The sequence below is a fragment of the Saccopteryx leptura genome, chromosome 3, assembly GCF_036850995.1.
Source record: "Saccopteryx leptura isolate mSacLep1 chromosome 3, mSacLep1_pri_phased_curated, whole genome shotgun sequence".
NCBI classification, from domain to species: domain Eukaryota; kingdom Metazoa; phylum Chordata; class Mammalia; order Chiroptera; family Emballonuridae; genus Saccopteryx; species Saccopteryx leptura.
This window is the reverse complement of record NC_089505.1, coordinates 166,213,898-166,226,044: the sequence shown is the minus strand read 5'-3', so window position 1 is coordinate 166,226,044 and position 12,147 is coordinate 166,213,898. Positions and strand designations below refer to the sequence as shown.

At 34.2% G+C, this 12,147-nt stretch overlaps 1 protein-coding gene across 3 annotated transcripts in view; it reads left to right on the top strand.

Moving 5' to 3' along the window:
• Positions 1–12,147, top strand: part of FNBP1L (formin binding protein 1 like) — a 107,217-nt gene that overhangs the window by 78,477 nt on the left and 16,593 nt on the right. For 2 of the 3 annotated variants that reach the window (XM_066376755.1, XM_066376754.1), the window contains exons 7-9: positions 686–814; positions 3,233–3,379; positions 5,136–5,339. In XM_066376755.1, coding sequence (XP_066232852.1) covers positions 686–814; positions 3,233–3,379; positions 5,136–5,339 — 480 coding nt within the window. Of the gene's footprint in view, positions 1–685; positions 815–3,232; positions 3,380–5,135; positions 5,340–6,788; positions 6,948–12,147 lie in introns of all 3 variants that reach the window. The other variant, XM_066376756.1, reaches the window with a different exon arrangement.

Here is a 12,147-nt window from a genome sequence, read left to right as displayed (position 1 = left end):
TGTTTTTACTCTAACATTCTCATGACTGTAAATAATACTAATATGACCCATATGAAAAGCACTTCTATAAGAGCTGGAAATGAACAGAAATATATTCTAATAAGCATTTCTTAAAGTACCTGTGGTTTCATATAAAGTTGAAAATCATTGTTGACAATTACCTTATCCAGAATCGCTTTTTTATCATTTTGGTTTTACTGTGGTTCTGAGTTGGTTTTAAGTGTGTTACGTTTAATGAAATGTTTTAATATTTATGTTCTGTTTTAAAATATGCTGTTTTTCTCTTCTGATTAAAAGCTTATTCTTTCAAGCCATAATGTTTTTATTTATTAAAATTATTTTTTAACAATCTCAATTTGGTAAGGAGAACCTTTATTTGAATGGATTATTGCAAGGGGGGTACTGTTGCAATAAGAGAAAGGGAATATTGCGATAGGGAGACTGCTCTGGCTATAAGATCTGCAAACATCTCCTTAAATTTTAAATGATATAAGTAGTTAGAGAAAATCTAGGTTTAGTATAACTTTTATAAAAATGTGTTAGCTCTTAGTTCATTGGAATTGTATATTATAATCTGTTCACCTAGTATTGGGATGTAGCTTTTAGACAGTATACCAGAATCATTGGCATTTGTCCAGTTGGCAGTTGTTTTTGTTAATAATGATTTGGACCAATTTGCCTCTAGGCTAAACAGCAGTTGAATCTGCGTACACACATGGCTGATGAAAATAAAAATGAGTATGCTGCACAATTACAGAACTTTAATGGGGAACAACACAAACATTTCTACGTAGTGATTCCTCAGATTTACAAGGTAAAATTTACATATATGAAATTAATCTAGTTTTAGAGTTTGAAGTGTGTTACTCTTTAAATGTAAAACTTGGCCCTGGCCGGTTGGCTCAGTGGTAGAGCATCAGCCTGGCGTGCGGGAGACCCGGGTTCGATTCCCGGCCAGGGCACACAGGAGAAGCGCCCATTTGCTTCTCCACCCGCCCCCCTTCCTCTCTGTCTCTCTCTTCCCCTCCCGCAGCCAAGGCTCCAATGGAGCAAAGATGGCCCGGGCGCTGGGGATGGCTCCTTGGCCTCTGCCCCAGGCGCTAGAGTGGCTCTGGTCGTGACAGAGCGACGCCCCCTGGTGGGCGTGCTGGGTGGATCCTGGTCGGGCGCATGCGGGAGTCTGTCTGACTGTCTCTCCCTGTTTCCAGCTTCAGAAAAATACAAATAAATAAATAAATAAATAAAATAAATGTAAAACTTAAATTTCAAGCATTAATAAGAGTGTTTCTAGATTCACTAATCATTAAGATTGGTGATATTTCTTTATAGTTTTGAAAACTAAATTTTTTCTAACTTTGAAATAAATAATTTTCCTATATAGTTATTAGTATAATAAACAGTTCACTAAAACAGTGACATTTTCTAGGTAAATTTTAATGCTGTATCATTAAGTATTACATGACAAAGGAGGAATTCATTGGAATTGTATATTGTTTTATCCTTTTAGAAAAATGTGTTATCTCTTAGTTCATTGGAATTGTATATTGTAATCTGCTCACCTAGAATGGAAATGTAGCTTTCTGACGCTATTCTAGAATCACTGTCCCTAGTCTAGGTGCAGAAGTAAATCTTATAAAATGTGTTTGCTAGTCTAGTTTTTGCCTGCTTGTCATTTCTAGCTGCCAGATCATAAATGTAACAGGCCATGAGCTTGCTTATAAATCCCATCCATCCTCACTGATGATGGCAGTTGCCAAACGCCCTCAGGTAAAGACCACAGAAATTCCATGAGGGTTAAATCATGTTACTTCCTATTCTAGAAAAAAGAGAAATTAGAAAAAAGGGATTTGGTAAAGTGGTGTTGAAAGAGGTAGTATCTAGGAGAGCAGTGTTTATGTGGCAAGAGTGTCAGCTCAAATATACTTTTTTTTTTTTTTGTAAGGCAAATTAGATGTATAAAGGAAGCTAGGTGGAGGACTAGATTGGGTATCAGATTTCAGTTATTTAATCCAGGATGTCTGTCCTGCCCCTCCTCACTCTGTTGCACTTTTCTAGGCTTACTAACCAAGTCTTCATATTCTTGGGAGATTTTAACTGTGAAATCAACTATTTTGTGTTTTGGACTTAATCCTTTTATTTAGACCTTGCTCTGGAGCAGTCTTGCCATTTTTGGTGATGGGAATAGTTCTTTTGTGAAATTTCAGGTCTCAAAATTAATTCCCAGGCTTTGGGAAGTAATTAAAGAGGAAAAGTTGTATGAAGGCTATTAGAGTTTGGGGGTTTGATCAGTGTGGCTATTTCCCAGGAGAAAGAAAGATCAGTGTTGGCAAATAGGAGTTGTCAAAAAATGTTTGTAAGTTATTTGGCTTCTTGAGTACCAGTGTAATTCTTAGTGGCGTGCACCAATGAATTTTTGAATTGTGAGCACTACATATGTGTACTACTTTGACCTGCCTGTGGCTTACTGTTTTACTTTTTGTGCCCCCAACCCTCTAGAGTGAGAATAATCTGAACTATAGATTATGATGGGTCTGGGTACTTGTTTTATGCAGTCAACTGTGGATCCTTTGTCCAGCCATTTCTTACCAAAGTATTCTGCAGTAACTTTTAAGGGCTTACATGTCTCAGACTTGTGTATGTTATAGGCTAATTGCTTAAAAAGGAAAAAAGAAGCATCAAAATTCTGTCTTCAGATGAAACCTCTCATGGGAATATTAATAGCAACAACTGCTCTGGCTACAGAATGAAAGGAAGGTGAGGGCTGTATGAGTCAAGGAGTAGGTGGCCTGTTGGGAGTCCCTTTAGAACAGCGGTTCTCAACCTGTGGGTCGCGACCCCAGTGGCTCTAAAGCCATCGGAAAATACATAATGCATATCAGGTATTTACATTCCGAATCATAACTGTAGCAAAATTACAGTTTTGAAGTAGCCACCAAAATTATTTTTTGGTTTGGGGTCACCGCAACATGAGGAACTGTATTGCGGGTCACGGCATTAGAAAGGTTGAGAACCACTGCTTTAGAAGGTTTGAACACCAGTGTTACCTGTTTTTAGTTTTTCTTTTGCTGCTTAATAGACCTCAAGTTTTATGTATTGTGAGTCTAGAGCACTTGTTAAAAAGCATTAATAACAATGTAACTATTAGGGTAGAACTTCAGTATTATTTGAGGGGGTTGCTTCAGAATGAAAAGTAAGATCTATTTTTTGTGTGTTTTTAATTCTCGATTATTAGCAACTACAAGAAATGGATGAACGAAGGACTATTAAACTCAGCGAGTGTTACAGAGGATTTGCAGACTCAGAACGCAAAGTTATTCCTATCATTTCAAAATGTTTGGAAGGAATGATTCTTGCAGCAAAATCAGTTGATGAAAGAAGAGTAAGTGCTATATAATTATATTTGAATAAATAGATTTGGTTTAGGTCTGCAGTTTAAGTTAGAGAAATGAATTGGAAAAGGGATGAAGAAATTGATTAGGTACTTGATTCTAAATTATATTCTGTAGAAAAATGTCTGGCAATAGATTGGACTCCTTTGGGCTATAAGGACCATTATAAATACTAAAATTCTAATTGTTTCAAAGAAAAATTCTTACCCTTTCCTCTCCTGCCCCCACTAATTTTTAATTATACTCCAAGAGTGTAACAAAGCTGTGACCATGTTGCAAATTTTATGAAACCATTAGCCTAATTAAAGTGTAGAATAGAAGATGCTCAGACAGATTTACAGTTGTAAGAGTTGGCACTTCACCGAGATTTTGAAGCATGGGTAGGGTCTCATTGATGACTCATGAGAAAGGAAGCAGGGCATTATGAGGAGAAGGAACCGCATAGTCCTGCTTCCTTTGAGGAAATATATCTATCTAATCACATCCTATCTGATTAAGGTCTAGCAGTCTTGTATCTGGTCATTACTCAGTGAGTGTTGATTAAATGACTGAATATAAATATATATACCACATATATTAGTCTTCGCAGCAAGTTGGTTGTATTAGTGAGAATCCTTCCTGTAAAAGTTAGAATTCTGACTTAAATTTTTTAAATCAAGTAGAATTTTGGGGTTCTTTAATTGGGAATTCAAAGGTACATTTGTATTTTGGTATGTCTGGATCCAAGTTACAAATAGAGCCAGGTGCCTCCTCCTCTCTCACTTTTCTTACCCTTTAGCATATGATTGATGGGAGTGGCATTAGTGACAAAAGTAAGGTATTACTTAAGGATGACTTTCAACTACCTGACAGGCAAAATGTACTATTACCAGAAATAGAGAATAAAAGAGGAGAGAGAGGGGTTAGGATTTGGGAGACGTTTATAGGAATAAAGTATTCTGTTGGGAAAAAATGACTTTAAGGTACCATTAGAATATTCAGATAGAGTATGTATGTCCAAAAACACTATATCATACTTAGGTGAGTTTAAAATTTTTAGGTAAATTGTACTGAACCTTATATTTTCAGAGGTGCTTTCTGTATTCAGTACTATTTGTGAGATCTTTCTTCATTACTCTATTACATTCCTGAGTATGAATTTAATATTTTTTTGTATTTTCTACTTGGGAATAACCTTTTCCTATATACCTTTTGTTAGTTAGACCTTTCCTTTTTTTTTTTTTTTTTTTTTTTTAGACCTTTCTTATCAGCTAACTAATCCTCAGATGAATTTCAGTGGGGTAAAGCTATGGAGTGAAAACATTCATGAATAATATAAATTAATATTTAGGGGGAGGGGGAGGGGCACAGAGAACTAGATAGAGGGTGGCGGAGGACAATCTGACTTTGGGCGAGGGGTATGCAACATAATTGAATGACAAAATAACCTAGACATGTTTTCTTTGAATATATGTACCCTGATTTATTAATGTCATCCCATTACCATTAATAAAAATTTATTAAAAATATATATATATAAATTAATAAAGTGGTAATTTGTTTGTAAATTAATGTTTTTCTATTGGGATTAAAATAGGATTTATTACATATTTACAGGACAAAATTATTTACTTTAACCCTTAAATGATTACTGTAGAATCATTTCTTTAAATTTTTATTTTTCGTTTTCCTTAAGGGATTAGTTTTGAAAGCTAATATGGTTATGAACAAATGGAATGGTTTTTGAAACGTGTTTCTTATGTATAGGACTCTCAAATGGTAGTAGATTCCTTCAAATCTGGATTTGAACCTCCAGGAGACTTTCCATTTGAAGATTACAGTCAGCATATTTATAGAACCATTTCTGATGGGACTATCAGTGCATCCAGACAGGAAGGTGGGAAGGTGGATGCCAAAACCACAGTTGGAAAGGCCAAGGGCAAGTTGTGGCTCTTTGGAAAGAAGCCAAAGGTAAAAGTCATGAAGTTCTTCTCTGCTAATAATTTTGTTTTAGTGTGCCATTTAAATCAATGTTAGATATCGAATGGGTAATCGTTTACTATCAATAGAAAAATAAGTATTTTGAATCATTCAATTAATTTTCATTTATTAGAAACAGAGTTTTATACCTTTATAGTAAAAACATTTCTGGATTTAACATTTTACCACCACTTAATAATGAGCAAAATAATAAGTTGTTAAATATCTCTTAAATTATATGCTTTTGAAATTTTATTTGTATATAGTTTTAATCTGAATTTTTAAGGAAGCATTATGATCTAACTATATGAACACTAAAATTGCAGTTCTCAGTTGGAAAAAATGATTGACCACAGCAGTAATAACTGGCAAATTAGCTCTTTTAGATCAAACTAATAAAGTTATTTTTATCATCCATGTGAATATTTAATGGGAAGGGTTTAACTTTTGTGGTTATTTGAAGTTTAAAAAATCTCTAGTTTACTAAGAAAATCTCTCACTCTTCTTGTTGGAACCTGTCTTTTGAGGTGCTGTTTATTTTCGATAGATCTAGCTCAGCAGATAAACAGGTGGAATAGAGGAGTACTTAATCTATCTTAACAATTTAGCGATTATAATAGTATCCTATTGGTAGGAGAATTGATATATACTTTCTAATTTGATGTCTGTATTTAGTAAAGCATACATGATTATTTTAATACATTTTTCAGATCTTGACAGGAATGTAGATAAAATTTAAATCAAATTATAATATACTTATATTTTTAAAAGCACAATTATAGTTAACTCAAGCTTTATTCATGCTTTTAATAACATCCAGTTGAGAAAATTTTAATAATATTTAATATTTAGTAATATCCAATTGAGAAATTGAGAGGTAAGACTAGGTCAGATCAGAGTAGCTAAGAGAGCTGATATAAACAAGGAATATCAAATTTTAAAAAACGAAGTGCAATAAGGATGAAATAGAAACAGTTTGAGAGGAAAGCCACAAATGTAATGAAATATTTTTTGCCTATTTGTGATAATCAGTTACAGTTTTAACATTTTAGTAGACATTGCCTATTACTGATAACTTTAACTGTAGCTGCTGCCTTTATCTCTGATGGATACAGCTTAAGTACAGGTAGTGCTAATATTCTGAAAATCAGAAGACTGTTTTAAATCTAGGTCATATTGCTCTCACTAACATAATTTGTATACTCTATTTCTAATCTGTCAGTTTATAAAAACTGATAAAATGTAATGGTACATTTTTAAAAGTATATTTGACTTTTTAAAATGATAGTTTTAGCAAAACTATGTTAACTTTCTACAATAATTTTATAGAAAACTTTGAGATATATTTTGTGAAAAGTATGTTGCCAAAAATAGAATTTTCATTTAGAAAAAGACTATGCACATTTGGCTTATTGACTCCTTTCTTTATTTCCATATTAGCCACAGTCCCCACCCTTAACCCCTACTAGTTTATTCACATCCAGTACTCCTAATGGGTCCCAGTTTCTCACATTCTCCATTGAGCCCGTGCATTATTGTATGAATGAAATAAAAACAGGGAAGCCCAGAATTCCTTCTTTCAGAAGCCTCAAAAGAGGGGTAAGTTTAATAACGGGTTAAAATGCATGATGGCCTATTGTGTGTGTAGTGTGGCTTTTAATACTCTCCACCCTCATTATAAGGCTCTCTCTCCTATAAATGTATAGTTTAAAAACACCACAGAATTAAGTATAGCTGCCCTCAAGTTAAAAATAACTCCTCTTTATAAACATTTGAAATATTCAACCATAAAAAAATGGTATTATAAAGAGGGTGCTGGGTACAATCATATTAGCTATTTTTTGTTTATGTGAAATCATATGTCCACCATTGTCTTGTAATGTATTTACATTTTTAAGACTTTCAGTAATTTTTCACTGGAGTTACTCATGTAGTAATTTGTCACTAATGATGACTGCCAATTTATAAAGCATTACTTTATTGATGAAATCAAGTTCAATTTTAATTGCCCTACTTTTAGAAGCATAAAACACAATTTCCAATAGTTAAGTAAAAAATTAAAGATAGGCATGTTAAATATCAAGTATGTAGATCAAATTAAGATAATATATTAGAAGATAGTTTGTAAATTATAAAGCCTATAAAAATAGTAGATATTATGGAGTAATGTTTCCATAGAATTTTTCTTGAATTAAAAAAAAAGGTATTTTTTGTTTACCGGAATTTTTTTTTCTTTTTTAAAATTGGCCAGCCTTATAACTAATTTGACATTTACTTATAACTAAAAATACTCTGGAAATGAAAAAATTTAGAATAGTAAAAAGCAAATATTAAACTGTTTCTTAACAACAACTGTCATACTACAATGTTAGGCTAATTTTTCTTGTTTATGTTTGATATTAAGGGCATGTCTGTAATAGTCATAGCTCATAATTTAGATACATTTATGATATTTTTCTGCATCTATGAAAACCAAAGGTGTGACAACGCACAGATGAGAACTCAGATTCTGTGTCAGATGAAGTTTAATCACTCATTAACAGTAATATACTGTGCTTGGGTTCCTTCTTGCTCTTTCTCCCCTTCCTATTTGTCCTTCCTCTCTTTCTTCCTTTTCTCTCATTTCTTTTTTTTTTTTTTGTAGCCTTTTCCATCTTCAAGTTGCTTTAGTTCAGTTTCTCTTTTGCCACATATAGAACAAGATATATTAATTTAGGGCAAGACTACATTATTATCTAAATCCTCATTAAAACGGTATGACACACTTAACTGATGTCAGTAATGCAGCAGAAATGTCTTAGTGTATCATGTCCCTTTTTGGACTTCCTTTTTTCCAATAAGGAAATGAACTTTTTTGCATCTGCTGTACATAATTCTGTATGTGGGTGATATTATAGGTAATTAGTGACATTTTAAAAAGTCCCTGTGAATGAGTATACATTATGCTTATAGGTAATAGGCAATAGAAATCATATTTGGAATTTCTGTTGCCTGATTTTGAGGGTAGAAGTAATTTCTATCTTTTTTACCTTTCTTCTCTATGGTAATTGAGACTACATTAAATATTGTTACATAAATCATGAGAAATTACTGTTTAGTAGCCATATTTTTGTATAACTGTGTTCTACACATTGTCTGTGGGGCCCAGTTACCGTACTCTACACAGTATAGTGATGGGATATGAAGTGAGTGTAATTCTGTGAAAAACAGTTTAGGCAGCCCTGGCCGGTTGGCTCAGCGGTAGAGCGTCGGCCTAGCGTGCTGGAGAAGCGCCCATTTGCTTCTCCACCCCTCCGCCGCACTTTCCTCTCTGTCTCTCTCTTCCCCTCCCGCAGCCAAGGCTCCATTGGAGCAAAAATGGCCCGGGCGCTGGGGATGGCTCTGTGGCCTCTGCCTCAGGCGTTAGAGTGGCTCTGGTTGCAACATGGCGATGCCCAGGATGGGCAGATTATCGCCCCCTGGTGGGCAGAGCATCGCCCCATGGTGGGCGTGCCGGGTGGATCCCGGTTGGGCGCATGCGGGAGTCTGTCTGACTGTCTCTCCCTGTTTCCAGCTTCAGAAAAATGAAAAACAAAACAAAACAAAAAACAGTTTAGGCAATTAGAACTGTGAGCCCTGGAGAGGAAAGCTTACTGGGAAAATTTATAGGCTTTTATTATTATACAACTTAAAAGCATCTTTTGGGCATTATTTATCTTACTTCCACATATTGCTTTAATTTTATTTATACTTATATTTTTTATTTTTTTTTACAGGGACAGAGAGAGAGTCAGAGAGAGGGATAGATAGGGACAGACAGACAGGAATGGAGAGAGATGAGAAGCATCAATCATCAGTTTTTTGTTGTGACACCTTAGTTGTTCATTGATTGCTTTCTCATATGTGCCTTGACCATGGGGCTACAGCAGACCGAGTGACCCCTTGCTCCAGCCAGTGACTGTGGGCTCAAGCTGGTGAGCTTTGCTCAAGCCAGATAAGCCTGTGCTCAAGCTGGCAACCTCGGGGACTCGAACCCGAGTCCTTCCGCATCCCAGTGCGACATTCTATTCACTGTACCACCACCTGGTCAGGCTATTGCTTTAATTTTAAATGTTAGTATATTGGGTTTTTTTGTTTTTGTTTTCTTTTTGGAGGACCTAGTTCCAGAAAGCCAAAATCCTCCCACTTTTTAAGTTATTTGGCCTGACCTGTGGTGGCGCGGTGGCTAAAGTGTCGACCTGGAATGCTGCGGTTGCCGGTTGCCAGTTTGAAACCCCGGGCTTGCCTGGTCAGGGCACATATGGGAGTTGATGCTTCCTTCTCCCTCCCTCCCTCCCTCTCCCCTCCATCTCTCCCTCCCCCCCTCTCCTCTCTAAAATGAATAAATAAAATCTTAAAAGAAACTATTTATCATGGCAAAGAAAGAAATGCTACGCAAAATAGAAAATATGACAGACAAACCAATTAGAGGTTCGGAGGAAAGAGCAGGAAGGAAAGTTCATTTCAGTTTTGGTGTTGAGAAATTTGCTTCTTTTTGATATTTGATAGGTTAGATATATTTAAAAAGTAACCCAAAGAGAAGTTTTTCTTCTACCTAAGAATTTTCTCAAAATAGAAAAATCCAAAAAGAAGATAAGCTTTAAGAAGCTACACTATGTGTTTTTACATTATCTTAATTTGAATACATTAAGCTTATAAAGTAAATGTTAAAGATTTTTCCCCCCAGTTTTATTGAGAAACAATTTATATACATGACTGTACAAATTTAAGGTGAGCAGCATGATGGTTTAACTTCCATATATTGTGATATGAGAACCACAGTAGGTTTAATTAACATTTATCACCTCATATAGCTACAATAAAAAGAAAAAAATAATTTCTCTTTGTGATGGCAACTCTTTGGATCTACTCTCAACAACTTTCCTGTATGTTTTACAGAAAAGAAAACTCACTAATCTTTATAAATCACTTCTAGGCCCTTTTTATATTTCCATTAAAATAGCCAGCCAAGTAAATTTGTTAAAATAATTTCAGTCCCCAGGTGTTTATGTAAAAACAATATTTTTATAACCATTATTTTTTTCCAGTTTTATTGAGAAGTAGTTAACATATATCACTGAAGTTTAAGGTGTACATCATGATGGTTTGATCTACATATATTGTGAAATGATTAATCTTAACTTAAAGCTGATGAGTTGTAATATTGAAATAAAACCTCTTTGTTTTGAGCTATGCTTGTTACATTATTTTTCCTAAATACCTGTTTTTTGGCTTTTCTAAAAATTTATAATTTTTTTTATTTCTTAATGAAAACATAGTACAGTATACAAAATTCTCATTACCTTTAAATATATGAGAAATGGTATATTGGACCAGTGGTTTTTTAATTTGACTATTATACCAGTAGACCTTTTCTGAGTGATGGGAGTCTAGTTTCCTTTTGTTACACCAAGTAGTGGATATTGGGTACACACCTAAACTTAATTATGTAATATAGAAATGAATAATTTTTACTCTATAACTATTTCATGAGCTTACTGAGTACTCTCTCTTTCTCTCTCTTTAAGTCCATGTTTTCTAAGTTATTCAGGATCTTACAGACTTCTAGAGTCATTTTTGTAAGCTATTCTCTATGCAGAGTTCAATTCTTAGAAGTTTTCTATCTTTAAATGAAATACATCTAATAATATTAATTGGCTGGTTTTCTTTTTAACTATCTTGTGTTTTTTTTTAATGTCTAGTGGGTATGTGAAAATTTCTAGTTATTTAAGTATAAGATAATTGCATATGAGAGTAAGATGTTTCTGTATTGAACATGAATTACTTTATATATTTCTAATATTTTTACAAAGAACTTGAGTTTTTTGTATCACCAAAATTTGATTAGCTAAACACTGAAACATCTGATATTTCAGTTATAATTATCTTAATGTTTTTTCTAAAACATTAGTATAGAAACTAGAAAGAAAATTTGTATCACTTAGAAATTTAGCTGGTTGAAAATTATAAAAGATCCCTTTTTTCTCACCTTAGGTATTTTTCCTCTTGTCCTATACATAATTTTGTTTTAATAACATGTAAAGAAGAGCATGAATATCTTTTTAAAATTTAAATCATTAAATTTCATCAGGAATTTTGTCACAAAAAGTTGTGGTTTTATTCCCTGAAACTACTGACAGTCTAAAGAATGTTAAGCTTAATTTGGAAAAATGATGGATAGCATATGTCATCTTTTCTTATCATTATAACCATTACTATATATGTCCAGTTCATCAGATAAGGGGTAGATATTTTTTGTCAGCTATTTATTAAAATTCATATTTTTATGTGTAAGTCTATGTGAAATTTTATGTGACATTCCCCAAACTTCTATAAAGCACTATGATTTAGAAAACAAGGAAAGATAGCCTGACCCAGGTGGTGGTGCAGTGGATAGAGTGTCGGACTGGGATGCAGAGGACTCAGGTTCGAGACCCCGAGGTCACCAGCTTTAGCCCAAGGTTGCTGATTTGAGCAAGGGGTCAGTTGCTCTGCTAGTATCAACCCCCCATCAAGGCACATATGAGAAAGCAATCAATGAACAACTAAGGTGCTGCAATGAAGAATTAATGCTTCTCATCTCTCTCCTTTCCTGTTTGTCTGTCTGTCTCTCTCTCTGTGTGTGTCTGTCACACACACACACAAAAAGAAAAGAAAACAAGGAAAGAAAAATTTTAGAGACTGCTAAACAAATGCAGTGAACATGAAGTTTAACTTTGTAAAGCTCTCCTGTGTGTATGGGTCACGGAGTGTGTGTGTGTGTGTGTGTGTGTGTGTGTGT